Genomic DNA, 17,186 nt, shown 5'->3' on the forward strand with positions numbered 1-17,186 from the left:
TCCATTACATCATGGCCTGTGTATAAAAGTTGAAAAGATCCTTTGAGACGAAAGGTTGACAATGTGAATGACATGCTCAGCATCTCAGGGAGGAAGTTACCAAGCTGAGTCTTGACCACAGAGCTCCTGAAAAGTTCCTTCCAACTGCCACATTGTCTTTCTACTGCTTCCGTTACACAGTCTGACAGCCAAGTAATGTTCTGTCTGCTTATTCCCTAGACTCATTCTGCTATTCTTGGACATAGAGGAACTTCATTCACTTGTCAACACAGTTACAGGCCACGTGCAAAACAATGCAAGAAGCAGGACGTTATGGACTCTCAACAGATTAGATCAGACTTAGCCAAGTGTTTCTTAAATTTTTAATGTGCATAGAATTCTCTTTTGGGGTCTTGTTAAAATAGATTCATATTCCAGATGTCTAGGGTAGATCCTAAGAATCTGCCTTTCTAACAAGTCTCTAGGTAATGCTAATGCTAAAAATGATGTTTTCATTAATCCTATTTCTAAACATCTCCAGTTACATTTGGGGTTCATTTTCTTTTGAAGATTTATTTATTTATGAATTTTATGTATATGGGTGTTTTGTCTGCATGTGCTTCTTCACACCTGAAGGGGGCATTGGATCCCATGGGATACACTTATAGATGGTTATGAGCTGTCATGTGGGTGCTAGGAATTGAATTCAGGACCTCTGGAAGAGCAACCAGTACACTTAAATGCTGAGCCATCTCTCTGGCCCCGGGATTTGTGTTCACTACTATTTTGGGGCAGTGTGGTAAACAGAAAGGCATTGTAGTTTCCAATCTTGGATTTTTATCAATTTCTAGTATCTTATGGGCAAGTCATTTTCACCTCCCTGTGCCTCGAGTTTCCTTATCTATAAGACAGAATTGCCAGCTATCATATATTGATGCAATGAGGCCTGACAGAATGGCAAAGCTATGTTGCAAAGTGGAGAATAAGTCTTGGGTTCAAAAGAATTTTTTACTGAGTTCTCTTTAGATTTCTTTTTTACAAGACAGCACAAGTGGTAGATAGTGGGGACCATGATTCTGATATTCTGAAAGATTATTTCCATGATGAGACAGCAGATGGAGGACATTTATGCAAGAGAATCTGCACACTTCATTGAAAATCATGTGAATGGGCTCAGGGATCTCATTCTTTTCTCTGATTTCACACACATAGTTCATATAGGCAATTTCCCTATGAAAATGAAGGCTTTTCTTCATTGACAATATCTTGTCAAGTTATCGTGCTTCACTCTGGATTTTTTGTTGCTGTTGTTTCTAAAGCTTTTGTAGGCTTCTATTGTGTCAAGGTCAATTGTCTGCTGCTTCTTTATTAACAGCTTCACTGATCTATGTTCTCTTAAAAGCAATTATTTTATGAGTTGCCAAACTACTTCCTTTACTCTTTTGTAGTTCTTACAGAATAAAGGAACGTCTTGAAAAGGGAAAGGTGCTTCCTTATTGTAGCCATTACTTCCGAAGTACTCTTATATAACATTATTTTGCTACTTACTTGAATGCTTAGTTTTGCCCTGTGGTGGCTGGATACTCCATAACACCTCTTTTTCAACTTGAAATATAAAAATTCAATGAAATTTCTTTTATGAAATGACCCCCTGACTTTTGCTTTCACCACAGAAAAAACTTGGCACGGATATGACCCCAGGGCATCGAATTCCACAAAGGCACAGAGAACTTGCCTGCTTCTTAAAACATGCGTGGTTATCACCAGACTTCTCGATGAAATCGTCCATGTAACGGCATAGTGATGTACTGGGAAAGCACAGCAACACTTAGAAAGACCCTTTCTCTTTGGAAAATGACCAAGGCAAATAATTCCTGGCTACCAACGTCACAAGGGGAGGTTAGATGATCTTCTAAAGCATACTACCAGTTTGCATCAACTCAGAGTGAGAAGAAAAGCCACCATGGATTATCTTTCAGCCTGTGTTCTTACTCCCGTATGAAGTGGGCTTGCACTTGCTTCCCTCGCTCACCGTATTCCTTTCCATATTGGTTAGGCACACAGGAGTCAAGAGTCAACCCACCTCCAGTAATGCCCCCTCTGTTTAAATACCTAGCTCTGAATGGCACAGTGGAAACTGCACAGGGTGCAAAGCCAGAGAGGACTGGATAGAAATCACACTTCTCGTACTCACTATGTCTGTGAACTACTAAAGTCAGTAACAATGCAACTGGGTACCTTCTTGATCTGTACAAAAAGATGAGGACTTGCATGATTGTTATAAGGATGGAAGATAAGGTATTTGAAGTACCTAGTACTCAGACGGTGCTTACTGAATGTTAGCACTTCTGTTGTCACTATCATTCAAGGCTTAACAGTTCTCTCGCCTACTTGCTAGGGCTGCTGCTAATTTCCCATAGTTACCACTCACATATCACCTCTTCTGATCACCTCTTTTAGTGAGGGTCTATGCATCAAGCACACCCCAAGCCAATCTCATCTCATGACAGTATGCGTCACCCCAGCAATTTTGCTCTTTAAAGCAGATAGTAAAAGGAGATACTTTGTTTCCTTGTCTAAAGGGGGTTGATATAGAAGTAGAACTACCCCACCAATTGCTCCCTGGCCTCCAAAGTTGGTGGCCCCACCTTTCCCAGCTGAGTTTTCATCCATGTCCCACATAACACAGCAATCATGATGCAAAGTTTCTAGATACTTCTTCCACTGGGAGTGCAATGTCTTTCTCTGCCTCTCAAGAATATTCTAATATTTTTAGTGTTTACCATGGCATTTTGTCTCAGGAAAACCAGATTCAAACTGTCTTTATAATCTTTCATGGATCTGAAACCCTTCTGGCCCACTCCTGTAGCCAAGTTCTACACATATCCTTGTTTTTCCCTCATTAAGGGAGAGGATCCAGCCCTAAGAGAGGATCCAGCCCTAAAACCAGAACTCAATAAGAGCCCCGCAAGCCTCAGAGGCTGTGGCCCAGGTATCTGCACAGAAACAGAAGCACCAACACCCTAAAAAACAGGGCTCAAAAAGGTTTAGTCCTCAGATTTCATACTTCCTGCATGGCTTTTACTTTAGTGCACTTTCAATGACTCCAGCAGTAATGAAAGGACCAGCAGCTTATATCTTGAAATTTTCTACTTGCTGGTAAATATGAGAAGCTCAAGAAAGAGGATAAAAGCCAATACCTCCCAAAAGAGCCATTAAAGCCACCACCTACAAGGCCCCTTCCTAGATAAATGTGCTGTACTAAAAAGAACCTTATGTAGGAGCTCAGACACCTGGGATCTTGTCCTCTTGTGGTCACTAACTTGCTCTTCATGTAAACTAAGCTGTTGTTAGTATAAATGCGTTTGAAAGTTCCTTCTAATCCAACCCTTTATGGGCTGTAAAGAGTCTTTTATCTCAAGGGCTGTGGTTCTTAACCTTTATTGGGTTGCAGTACCATCTGAAACCCAGGAGAATGTTATGAACCATCTGCTCAGAAAAGGCATTACCCTCATGGAATTGTATATGTCATCTTGGGGGCATCATAGAGTTCCAGAATCCACAGGCACCTTGGCTAAGATCTGGTTTTGTTTGTTTGTAGCTTTGTTTGTTTGCTTGCTTTTCAGGAAATAAAAGAGCATGTAAGCTAGAAGCAAATAAGTAATAGCAACAATTCCTTGGACTCAGTCAATCTTAACAATTTTTCCTAACATTTGACCCTTTTTACAGAAACATTTTCTGTTTTATTTGTTGATTGCTGAAAAGGAAGCTATTGGGTGAAAGTAGGAAAAAGGGAAATCCAGACAGGCCTAGGCTTTGACATGCAAAACATGCTTAGCAGATTTGTTCTCAGAGGCTGGAGGCAAAAGCAGAAAGGCTACCTTCCTAAGGCCATCCTGAGGAAGGCCACTGTGTGGGAATCATTCATGCAGTCTGGCCCAAATGGATTTCATTAACATGTCATGGTACCAGGGTACCAATCTGGTACTAGTCAGTGTCCATATCTTCAGAAAGAGACATGACACAATTTCCAATATTCAGCTAACATCCCTACTCCCTTCCAAATAAGGTAAACAATGGCCCCAACTCAAGCGGCCTTTAGATCAGGGTGAGACCCCTAACATCAATCAGGCTTTAGCCCTGAATCATTCAGAGTCCAATGACCTTTGAGGAAGCAGTAAGTTCAGAGAAGAGTGGAAAACTAGGTTTCCCTCTTCAATACAGGTCAGTGGGTATTTTCACTTCAGTAGAGTTTGGAGCTTGAGAGAATCCAGCCATCCAGTATCCTAGGAGCTGCTCACAACAGACATTCTGGGGAGATGAAGACAGAATACAAAGGAGAAGCAAACACGTGTCTAAGACATGTGCTCCTTATTTATAGCTTCCCAGACACTGAAGGCACAAGGGCCAGAAATGAACTGCTCTTCAGCACCAAATAGCTCACAAGGGTTTGAAGTGGGCCCTTTCACAACCTGGAAAGGGTCCCTCAAGGCCAAGTCCTTTCAAACCTGAAATGGAAAGAAAAAAGTAGGGAGTTAGGTGGGCCTAGGTGAATATTTAACAGGTATTGAGCAGTTGGGTCTCTCTAGTTACTTACCCTATAACTGGTACCTGATCTGGAAAAGGGACTTTGTACTTCAGACCCCAAGCAACAGGCTCAAGGCTGCTATAATTAGGACTAGAGACGGTGCCTTTGACCCCACCTCCAATTCCCTAAAAAAAAAATCTATCTACAGGGGAAGCAAAATCCTGATATTAGAACTTCTGAGAGTGCCGCCCACTGTACTCCCTTGCATCTTAGCCACTGCCTTTATGGTCCTTTCAGTATCTCCAAACTTCCTTTGACCAGGCCTTCATTTCTAAGGCTGATAAGGAGTGGCTTATCTATCTCTAGGCCATGCAGGACTGGCAGTGACAGGAAAAAAAAGAAGGCTAAGGAGCACATGGCAAGCCAAATTTCAGATACTTGGGCCTCATTAATGTGCATATTGGTTCATGTCATGCCAGAGATCTGATAACCAAGCAATCAAAAGTCCTACGTGGAGAAAGACATTTCCCTGACCCCCAAGTCTCCTGTGACCTTAGCAAGTCACTTATCCCTTCTGAACTTAAGTTCCTTTGTTTGTTGAGTTAGAACACATAGTATCCTCCTTATTTCTGGCATGTGATGTGGATCAAATGAGATCATGGATATGAAAGTTCCACGCACTAAAAAAACATAAAGGACTAAAGATGATGGTTCAGATGGGAAGAACTGACAGGGTGACTTGGTATGACGCGTGGTATGACTATAGACTCTTTGGCATTTGTTATAATATCAAAAGGGAGGTCGCTGGTTTCCTTCTAGACTCAAAGGATGGCAGAGTCAGAAAGTTCTATCATCTCATTTGACAAACGGAAATTGAGACTTGGAAAAGGAAATGTGCTTGGGCAAAATATCTAGCCTGGGATTTCTACTGAATTCAGTTGCAAAGCAGTCTTAAAATAATGCAGCCAAGGGGAAACAGAGGAGAAAGAGAACTTCAAATCATACAAAACCTCACAAATGAAGTAAGATTCGGGGATATGTAATTTTAGGGTAGTGAACTCAGGCCTGGAGTAACTTCCCACCCTCTGGACTTGTATAGTATTCTAGTCTTCAAAAACCTAGATGCCATGGAAAGGGCTTATTTGAATAATGTTTTGTAATGAAGGATAGAAACAACATACCTGTGGCTTCAGCTCTCATCTCCAGGAAGTTTTCCTTGAGAACTGAGGACAAAAGAAAGATGTCAATGAAGCCCTTGAAATTAAGACTAAAAAGGCTAATGCCAAAAAAGTCACTTGATTATCAGTGGGAAATTCTTATGCTCAGATGTTTTACTGCATTTAGTTCCATTCTCCTAGGTTGAGAAGGTTCAGAGAACCCAGTATTCTAGCCACAAAGCCACCTTTTCAGGTGCTAAAACATCTTTTGAGTATTAGACTATAAGAGAGTAGATATAATAGAGAAGTTGGCCCAAGACCACAGTTTACATCCTGTGATTACCACTACTGGTGAGAAGAGCAAGAAGGCAGGGGAAGTACCATGAAAGAGATAAATCCTCCTTTGTCTTAAAAAAACCAAACCATCTCTGCTCAGCCTGTTGATCAGTCCTAAATTAGCCTTACTTACTCAGCTGAGAACTGGGGGAAGAGAGAGACAATCATAGACAATAAATCCCTCAACAATATGGCCAGAGCATCCCACCTAAGAGCTGGTTCCCACAGCTATATTCATAGCCTTCTATTTTTATCCCATCTCTTGAAACTACTTATAACAAGTGCCTAAATTATCTTATGTCTATTCATGGTTTCAATTACCACCAAATATTGGGAATCTTCTTCCAAAGTGTCACTATTCATATTACAGTATATATGTGATGCCCCAAACTAGAGTTCTATAACACAGTGGTTGTACCTAACAGTTCTATTACTAAATCTGCACAGGCACAGGCCTCACCCTGACAGTTAGTTTAAATTCCAGTTACTCACTGGGCATCTCTATCTGGATGTTTCACAGTGTCTTCACAGTGACTGTATGAAATTGAGCTCAGCAAATGTCTCACAAAACCTGTTTCTTTATGATTAATTGTTGTACCATTTACCAAATTGCCCAAGCTAGACTTATCTTTCTCAGCGCTTCCACAATGCCTTATATTTGAAAAGTCAGCAGGGTCTGATTGAACTGATCTCAGATCTGTCCTTGTATTCCATTCCCACAGCAACACCTTAGATCAGGACTTTCATCAACTCTTGCCAGCAAGATTTGTTTCCTAATTGGTCTCCTTGCTTCCAATCTTTACCACCAAAGTGATCTTTTTTACAACTCAGCCAGCTCAGAATGTGCACCACCACTTAAACATCTTCCATGACCTGCCCCCAGTAGACTACAATACAAAGAGCAAACACCTTAATATGTCATACAAGATCTTTGCAGTCTGGCTCTAATCCATTTTCCTGGTGTTATGTTCAGCTGAGCTTTCTTCTTTTCACCCCACATTATAGACAAAGTGGGACACTAATCACTTCTAAAGTTGTATTGTCTTATGAAATATTTTCTCCTCTCTTCTCTTCCTGACAAATTTCTAATAATGTTTCCTTTGAGTTTTTCTTTTTAAATGCTGAAGAGGGCAAGGGAAGGAGGAACAGATGCTATCAAAATGGCAGGATACAGTCAAGTATGCAAATGGAAAACTAAAGGAGGCAAGAAAATGGTTAAACAGCTCAGCATTATTTTTATTTGAGATGACAGAAGATGCTGGCAACCATGACCATATTAAGGTCATATAAGCCACATGACTAATAACATCTTGCTAAGTGGCCAGCATGTAAATACACTAATAGCAGTGGTGGATTTGAGGTGGGAGGAGTATTATTTCTATGCTGCTTCTGAGTAAGAAGAATCTACAGGTAGCCAAGATGGCATATTGAAGGCAGGTGTACTTTAGTCTTACCTATATTCCTTCCAAAGTGATTCTTAGGACACAGAACAGGATTAAGTCTAAGTTCTAGAAGCCCAGATAAAGAGTGGCTAGAATAGCATGGGCTGAAAGCCTTCTGGCATTGTGATTGGTCTAAGTCTTCCCTGAGCCCTGGCTCACCAATCCACTGGCAATATTACCAATCTTTCGAGGTCTTCAACCTCATTTTAGCAACAGTTTTCCTACTGAAAGTTAGCCTACACTAACAATTCTGCTAGACTTTGCTCATGCCTCTTAAATATTCCCCTCCTGATGCCTTGACAGCCTATCCTGAGAAACAGATCAACCCCCCAAATTTTCCTGTGTATTTCTATTTTATCAAGCCCCAGCTCATGTATTAACTCTTCCCAAAAGCTTTCTTTTCAACATGCCTGAATCTTTGTTTATTTCCTTCAGTTTCTCTGGTGTTTATTTCTCAAATGATTTATTTATCCTAGGGATGAAGAAAGGATGCCAGGAAGTAGTGCTACTCATAGGAGGCACCTTATTAAGAATCTCTCTCTCTCCCCCTCTGCCCTGCCCCAATCCATGGAACCCAAGGCTTCAAGCATGATGTACAAATACTATAGCACTGAGCTATAATCCCCAGATCCAAATCCAAAACCTTTTTATTTTCTTGCCTCTGGTAAAATGGATCAGGGACTTGACCTCACTTTCATCTGTTATAGTAAACTAAATGATAAGTTATTGTCTAAACAGAATTTAGCTGATCCCAGAGCTATCTGTGGCTGCCAAGCTAACTATGGTAACTTGTCATGTGGAATCACATCCTGGTGAATTAGATTCACGGTATTGGTAAGAGGATGCCAAACCTATCCTGGCCCCATTGATGGTAAAGGTGCATTGTTCTGCTTTGAACTGACCACCTAGAAGAGCTAACTCTTGTTCTTGGGTAGGAAGCACAATTTGAAAATCTCAAATTAGCCACATGGAACAAACTCACAGCAAGCACCTTGAAGACTAAGCAACCATTACTTCAAATGCTCCCAAATGCCCAGGGCTTGAACAGCTTGTACCAGCATTTGAAAAAAAATTTAAAAACAAATGGAAGGAAGGATGAACAGAAGGAAAAAAGGAGAGAGGAAATACAAGAGGGGGACAACAAAAGGAGGAATAATTGATTCTCAGGCCCCACTCAAAAGATCAATTTTAGTGAGTGTAGAATAGAAGCCAGGAATCTGGGATTATTCTTTTTTTTACAGTTTTTCCAAGAGATTTATGTGGATGGTCAGTTTGATAATCATCAAGTCAACTATTTATCTTCGAAATGGGAGCCACACTTACTCTGAATCCACAGACAATAGAATGCTATATTCTACATACCTTTGTCAGCTGACCTTATATCCCATGAAGTCTAAATAAGCAAAATAACAGCAACAAAAAGACCTTCATTGGGTGTAAGGTTTCTTTTTTTCAATATAGCTTTGGATGTGTGCTGGCTAGTTTTATATCAATTTGACACAAGCTATAGTCATCTGAGAGGAGGGAGCCTCAAATGAGAAGATGCCTCCATAAGGTCAGGCTGTAGGCAAGTCTGTAGAATTTTTTCCTAATTAGTGATTGATGGGAAGGGACCAGCACATTTTGGGTGGTGCCATTCCTGGGCTGGTGGTCCTGGGTTCTATAAGAAAGCAGGCTGAGCAAGTCAGGGAAAGCAAGCCAGTAAGCAGTACTCCTCTATGGCCTCTGCAGCAGCTCCTGCTTCCAGCTTCTTGCCCTGTTTGAGTTCCTATCCTGACTTCCTTCAATTATAGACTATGATGTGGAAGTATAATCCAAATAACCCCTTCCTTCCCAAGTTGCTTTAGTCATGGTGTTTCATCACAGCAATGGTAATCCTAACTAAGACAAGATGTGTGTACATACAATAGTGTACATGCATATGTATGTCTGTGAAGGAGAAAGAGAAACAGAAGAAAGAAATGGGAAAAATGAGTAATAAAGAGACAACGAAGACACAAGTTAAGAAAAACAAGGAGGATGGCATAAAGAGAACACAGACAGAGAAACACAAAAAGTGACAGAGAGAAGCTGAGAATGGCAGAGATACACATAAGACAGGACACAGGGGAGAAATAGAAGCCAATCTACAATAACTGCAGGAGAAAGAGGTGGGAGAGGAGAGGGGAGAGAAGGGAGAGAGGTGGAGAGAGAACAAGAACTACAGAGAAACAGAAAAGAACATGCAAAGAGCAAAAACTGCTGAGACACATTTGATGCATTTATTCAAAATTGCCTTTTGCCTCCTCTTCCGTCTCCTGCGTCTCTTACCTTCCAGTTTTCCGGGATGCTGTTTCAAAGAATCTGGTCCTGGATGCCACCCTGCAAATAGAAGCCAGAGCTACAGTAAAATACACGTGAGAACCAAGGACCAATGGAAAGGTCCTACTTTGGCTGGCAAAAAAGCCAAGGATCTGGGCAAAACTCAGAATGAGAAATGGTTCCGAAGCCATACGCATCCCAAGGCAACAATTAAGACCCTTTACTACTTATTGATCCCAAACGGTCAAAGTTTGTGGTCCACTCAGACCTGTCTTTTGAAAACTAAGTGAAAATCACCTTTGGTTTCAAAGTGTGGTTTAGGGCACTTTGTAAATATGCTGTTTTAATCAGCTGAAGTTGGGGCGGCTTTGTTCTTTCCCTAATTTTACCATTACCAGCAATAAAAGACACAAGAAAAAGGAGGATCAGGGGGCAATGTGCTAAGAAGGGTCCAGGAGGCAAGTCTGAGGAGGGTCAAGCAAAGCTGGTGCCTTAGCTCTGCTTCTTCCCTGGCTCCCCAGCTTATTGGCCAGCCACCGGAGGGCCTACTGGATGTCAGCTCAGCTCCTGTACTGAGAGAGGATCTTTAGGGGTCCCGAGTCATTTTGGAAGATTTTTTTAAATGTACCCTTTTCTTGCAAAAAAAAAAAAAAAAGAAAAGAAAAGAAAGAAAGCAATCCCCAAGCACAAGTACAATGACAAAAAAATGTGCACACTAAATTACTTTAAAACCAGTAGCAATAACACAAGATAAAGAAAAGATTTCTAGAGCAAAAAACTGAAAGTAATTTTTCTACTTTACAGACATCAGGGCAGTTAAGAAAAAGAATGAGTCTTTATATAAGACTTTGAAAAAGTCTTCATCTCTAGTGAAATAGCTCAGCTTTGGGGCTTGAATGGAATACTTCACACAGGGATGGCAGTGGATAGTCTCCTAGATTATGAAGAAAATGATGTTCCAGAGTTGTGTGCTGTATACACTTAGCAACCAGAGATGGAGACCCTGAAGGCACCTCTAGTGGCCAGCACAGGCCTTAGGTCAAGTTGAGAGAAAATGTTACTTACACAGATGATGGGATTTCCCCTGCATTGCCAGCCACAGTATCTGGCTTTGGTTCTGGCTTTTGTGAAGTACTGGCCCGACAAGGAGGGTCTGGGGGCCTCACTGGAGGACGGATGATTGTTTGCTTTTCTCCTGGGGGCCGAACTTTGCTGAAACAGTCAGTATCTCCTAAAAGAGAAGACAACACTAAGGACCTGAATAGTCAGCCAAATAGAACACTAAGCATCAGTAGGTAACCTGGGGTTGGCTGGGCCATGTTCTCTGGTCCCTATTTCTTCTTGGCTAACAACGACTCTTTATTTTTGTTTTAAAATTCTTCTGGCTGCTGTCCCTTAGAAAGCCTACATTTAAACCTGGACTGTACAACTTCATGTACCTTACATTTGTTATGACTTTCCTAATTCTACATTTCCTTGGCTTTGTAATTCAGAGCAGCAACACACCAGTTTACAGAAATTGGAAGCATTAAGTTAGGAAATAGTATGTTTACTACAGTGCCAGTCACATAGTAGGTGATTGATGAGAAACTTGAATTTGATAAATTCATAACCACTAAAATTCAGATCCTGAGATTGGAGAAATGACTTAGCAATTGAAAGCACCTACTGCTCTTGCAAAGGACCCAAGTTGGGTTCCCAGCACCCCTGTCAGGAGGCTTATAAGAACCTGTAACTCCAGATCCAGGCGATCCAACATTCTCTGCTGGACTCTGTGGGCTGCTGTACTCATATGCACATCTATGTACATATAATTAAAACTAAAATAAATCTCAAAAAGTCCTATTCAGTACTAAAGTACTCTCGTAACTCACCTTCCTACCTCCACATTTCTGGCTTACAGATTAATCATAAGAAATAAACATATAGATTTTATGAAATGGTACTGGCAAGATTATGGCAAAACAGATGGACTCACATATTGCTGGTGGCATGATAAACTGAACTTATTCTATCTAGATACCTATCAAGCATTCTGGAACAATCTGGATGAAACACATCCATGCATAGGCAATAATTCATACTTGTTTATCCAGTATTTCTACTTTGAAAAAAAAGCTCAAGGAAATTCATCCAAGATAAAAAAATAAGAAGAATCAATTGGCACAAAACATATTTTAGTCGCAAAACATCAGACATAACTACAAAGGCTCAACAAACAATTTATTCTTACAAGCAATTAACCAATAGATATCACATATAAACTGACAAGAATTTGGACAAGGTCAAGACAAAATATGTATCTGAAATAAAGTAAAAATGAATCCATAAAGGTGGGCATGGTAGCTCACATCTGTAATTCCAGCGCTGGGGCTGGGGAGTCTAAAGCAGCAGGATTGACATTAGTCCAAGGCCACCTTGGTCTACATAGTGAGTTCTGGGCCAGCCTAAGCTACAGAGTGAGACTCTGTCTCAACAAATAAAGGAAACAAAACTCTGCACAAAAAGTACTTGTGTCTCAATGAAGACAATATTAATATAGCCATATGTGTAACAATGCAAGTACATCAGATCTTGATATTTGCTTAATGCTAGGAGATCTTGATTTTCATCCTTTCTTCAAGATGTTTAAAGTAAAGACATTAAATTCCATCTGTATAATACTGCTTGCTATAGGATTTACTTAAGCTTACACAGTTTTATTTTTCTTCAAGTCCTTCTTAGTAGCTCTAAAATGCAAAGGATAAAGTTCAAACTCTTAAACATAAGTTCAAGATCTCCTTTAAGCTAGCTCCAAATCATTGGACATTGTCTACCAAGTCTACTCTACTGGTCTACTCAAACTGGTCTCTTCACCACCCCATCAAAACAAGTGTTAATTTTAGATCATATAGTATGCTATAGGAGAAAGTACAGAGGGTCTAGAATTGTGAAGACCTGGATGTGTGGCTTTATTCTGCTACTTCCAAGCAGTGAGAACCTGGAAAGTGATTTAATATCTACCATTTTCTCATTTGGGAAATGAGTTTATAACAATGTCATTTCACAAGATGATTATAAGAATTAAATTAGATGATATAGCATCCAAAACAAGTAGGGGTAAGTAAGCATTAGACCATTTTGCTTCTTTCCTTCTATGGACTCCTGAGCTCACATCATAAGTACTATATCCATTCATAAGAGTGGGTAGGAGTAGGTAAATACAACACTAAGGATGTTTAAAAAGGCCATATGGAGACCTATCATTTTATACGATTCCTAAATACATAAAATAATTTAATTGGAGTTTTCATACACAGGGAACAAAGTTCCTTCCAGAAGCCATAGATTACCAAATAAAAAGCATGGTGCCGGGTGTGAGATATCTCCCCTCAATTTGTTGGTCAGAAGCGTCGTTGAGACCCCAGAACAATATAGTCTATTGCAATTGCTCTTGGCTGTCCACCAAAACATAATGATAAGACCCTATTGCTGAAGATACCACATACTTTGGACATAGAATGTGGAGAAATCAAGTTAGTACTTGACCAGGAAGCCTTCTTTCTGATGGCTAGCTTTCATAATACTGCTGGGGGGGGGCAGAGTTACCAGCAGTCATACCTAGTTGTGAATCCTATATGGTAAAATAACAACTGGCCTGAAAAGATATGCTCGTAGGTTAAATAATGGCATGAATGTTATAGGGGTAACCAACTACTTTCTGATTGGATTTAGGGTTTCCACAGGAGGAAGAACATGCCTAGTACTGTAAGCATGGTCTCAAATCCATGGTAGCAGAGTTCATTAGGTCACTAGGTCAAGGGGTAAAACCTACTACTATCATTTTGCTAAATAGACATAGAATTAAACTGCCCTCTAATCTGTTTCTCTATATACACAGATTAATGTAGCTTTCAGATATCATCAGAGTAGTTTATTTGTTCAATGGATAACATTTAACATGGAAACTCACAACTAATCAAAGTGCAGAGAATAGGTGCCAGTGGTTTCACCTTTCTTCTCCCCAAGGCTCAGGAATCATCGCAGAAGAAAGACTGGAAAGATTATAAGAGCAATGCAGTGTCTTCTGGACATTGCAAGACTGTTTCAGTCATAAGCCCACAGCAGCTGTGGTTTTGTGCACAAGACCTGCATAAGATCAAGCTAGTCAACATTCCAGGATGGAGATGGGAGGGGCATGTAAGCCCACACCTAGGTGAGGAGCTACTGACAGCTGAGAGCTGCTAGGGAAGGGAGAGTCAGTTTTCTTTGCACTATGGCTCTTGGTAGAGCAAACACATTCTAGTGGATGGCTCCCATACTCAGGAGTATGTGGGCTGCACAAATCAGACTCAGTAGGTTTTATAAAAACAAAAAAGAGGAAACAAATTTGAAACGGGTGAGAGGATGGAGGGATCTGGGAGGAGTTATGGGAGGAGGAGGTAAATGTTATAAAAAATATTGCATGCAAGTATGAAATTTGCAAAAAAATTAATAAAAATACTATAATTATGTTTTACAAGACCCAGCTCAAATCTGAGCTACATATTAAAATAAATCATCCACTGAGAAATCTCAGGGGAAAAGGCAGGATTCTGATAGTACAGTATAAGTAGTACACTAGTAGAGGAATGAGTAAAACATTGTTCCTGTTTACAGGTAGAATTTCTATCTCCACATCTAGGCTCTAGCTTACATTTATGGACAGGGTGATTTTGTACAATTGCATTAGAAAAAAATAATCAAAGTAATAATAATTGATTTTTTCCCTAACAAATTGATACTGTTTGGAACATTCTCCCAGATGATGTTCATAGCAAGCTGAGAAGGAAAGAATAGAGACTTCATGCCATTTCTATTTTACAGAGAAGGAAACTGAGGCTCAGAATGGTAAAACCACTTCCCCATTACATGTATGCTTAGATTGTGATAAAGTAATGATTGAAATTCTTATCTTCTGTTTTCATATTCACTTTTCCCCCGGTGTCTGCTATGTTGTTATTAGTAGTAGTAATACAAAATTGCAAATGATAACAGTAAAAAAAAACAAGTAAAAAATATTTCCTATTTATTTGTATTGACTGATTTTGAAATACAGGGATTAATCCTAGGGTCTCACACAGTTCCAGTTCTGGCTACTTTTATTATGAAACACCAGTTCTTTTTCAAGTATTGTAACACTGCGCTTAATGCTTTTTACACAGTTTTCATAGTTAAGATTGGCCATCATTCGGCACAGATGGTACACCTTTTCTGCTATTGAGGAAGACACTCCAAAATGAAAAGGAACCTCAGCATTTACCACGAACAGATCCATGTGCATGTGATTTCTGAAACCTATGTTGTTTCAGGTCCCAGTGGTGCAGTGGATTTCAACCCTGGCTACACATTAGAACGTGTGAAGACCTTTAAATATACAGTAACCAGATCCCATCCTCGGCATTCCTAGTTTGACTGGAGTAGGACTTGCTCATGAGTGTTTCCTAGGTACATGTGATGATGGGCAGTGTGAGCTGTAAAGTTATAAGCCACACAACACTGCTTCCTCATTGCAGGTCACAGATGACCAGTGATGACAGTGATATCCCACTTCTACTGGTTACTGGAGCAGGGAGTCTGCTAGGAAAGATACTACACTTTTTGAGCCAGAAAATGTTCCTACCTGAAGTCATGCCTATCCTAGGGCTCATTTCTCTTGATGAGTACAGTAGATAGCATCCTCAAAACAGCACCCTCATTCATTACCTTTACAGCCACATCCAAATGGACATCTAACTAGGGCCTGGAAAGTAAGCACCATTAACTGTTTGTCTGATTAGGCCCTTTTTATACGCAACTCCAACTTGATGATTCATTACAAGTCATGCTTTGAAGTAGCAGCAAAGAGTTTTCTTGGCTGAAAGACCCGGTGTTGTTCTTTCTTGCCTCTAATTTGTCTCAGTCACAGTTAAGCCACAGTGTCAAATTGGCAAGGCACAGAAAGAAGTCATATAACTAGAAGTCAAGAAACCTGGGTTCTCATCTTAGTACTAAAACTAGCTTGTGTAAGTCAGCAGTTCATTTCTCTGCCAGTACAATATGAATATTGGACTGTTTTGCAGATGAATCAGCAGATGGTATCAGTCTGTAAACCTTTACCTCTCTCTGCTGACTTTTGTATGCTGCTTTGGAAATACCATGGAAGCCTCAATTTCTTTATCAGTCTCCCCCTTCCTTTCTTCCACCTTCCTGTTACCTCTCAAGAAATCGATTTCCATTTCATGGCTCCCTGTTGCCTGCAGACAACACTCAAAATGCTTAAGTTGGCATTCACTACCCTCTTCCATTGGGCTTCAGCAGTCCTTTCTGATCTCCCTTTCCACCATTCTTCATCACATATGCTACAATCCAGACAAACATTATTTATTGTTCTGTGTACACGTCTTGCAGTTAATCATCTTTCCAAGATACTCTTTATCCTATTCCCACATGCCCAAATTTGCATCCGCTTAAGTGCCATGTCTCTTAGGAAGCTTAAGATTCTCCAAGTTCCTTTCTCTAGCTCGTAAGGCACTGGTTGTCTTGTACTTTGAATCTTGTACTTTGGCTCTTTGTTTTCATGGCTATTTCTCCCCTATTAGAATGGGAGCAACTTGAGAGCAAGATCCAGGTGGGACTCATCTCTGTATCCCCAAGAGACCCAAGTAAACTGCTCTGCGTGTAACCGGCAGATATTCAACAAATATTTATTGAGTAAAGAAAAATGCAGTTCAGTCTTTTAGAAGGACAGTGAAGAAAGCTTTCCCTTTTTAGGCTTCCAACTGAGCTTTGTAGGACACACAAAGCAAAATACCCTCAAGCTTCAAGGGCATTCTGAAACCTAAAGTAAGTATTCAGTATACTGGGAATTTTGTGAGGGCATTTGTGTCCAACAAGGAATGCATACAAATGATCTGATACGGTTTCCCTAGGGTCTGAAAGCCAAACTGAGATGAGAAGTCATAGTCATGGGAAATAAGTGAGAGCACTGTGACTCAGCAGTCACATTAAAGGGCCAAACATGAGTGCTCTAAGAAGTGAGGTATGAGTGAATACCCTTGAGTAGGACCATCAGAGGATCCACAAACCAAACTAGACTTGAATTGAGCTAAGAAGAGCTAAAGATCCTTTTTTTGTCCCTTTCCTACCCAATGCTTTTTTCTTTCTGGATATTTATCACCTGTATAGACAGGCTAAAGATGAAATATGTAGTTCTGAGCTGTTTTCTTCTGCTTGTATTTTACGTTTGAGGTTTCTCCAAGAATACAGAAAAGCAGATGTCTCTGTCTTGTAATCTGCCACTTCTTGAACCTCTACTGTATAACTAGGTGCTTTATAGGCCACATCTCCCTACCTACCTACCTACCTACACACATACACACACACACACACACACACACACACACACACACACGCACGCACGCACGCACGCACACACACACGCAC

The 17,186-nt window shown here is 40.4% G+C and overlaps 1 protein-coding gene across 2 annotated transcripts in view; it reads right to left on the reverse strand.

The window, feature by feature from the left end:
• Positions 1-3,677: 3,677 nt before the first annotated feature.
• Ophn1 (oligophrenin 1) overlaps positions 3,678-17,186 on the reverse strand; it is a 358,580-nt gene continuing 345,071 nt past the window's right edge. Inside the window, exons 22-25 of one of the 2 annotated variants that reach the window (XM_052733231.1) lie at positions 10,809-10,971; positions 9,753-9,803; positions 5,689-5,730; positions 3,678-4,487 (exon numbers count right to left, since the gene is read on the reverse strand). In XM_052733231.1, the coding sequence (XP_052589191.1) occupies positions 5,697-5,730; positions 9,753-9,803; positions 10,809-10,971 (248 nt within the window). In that variant the 3' untranslated portion in view covers positions 3,678-4,487; positions 5,689-5,696. Of the gene's footprint in view, positions 4,488-5,688; positions 5,731-9,752; positions 9,804-10,808; positions 10,975-17,186 lie in introns of both variants that reach the window. The other variant, XM_052733226.1, reaches the window with a different exon arrangement.

This window comes from Peromyscus californicus, unplaced genomic scaffold (genome assembly GCF_007827085.1).
Source record: "Peromyscus californicus insignis strain IS unplaced genomic scaffold, ASM782708v3 Scaffold_10__1_contigs__length_136768540, whole genome shotgun sequence".
NCBI lineage: Eukaryota > Metazoa > Chordata > Mammalia > Rodentia > Cricetidae > Peromyscus > Peromyscus californicus.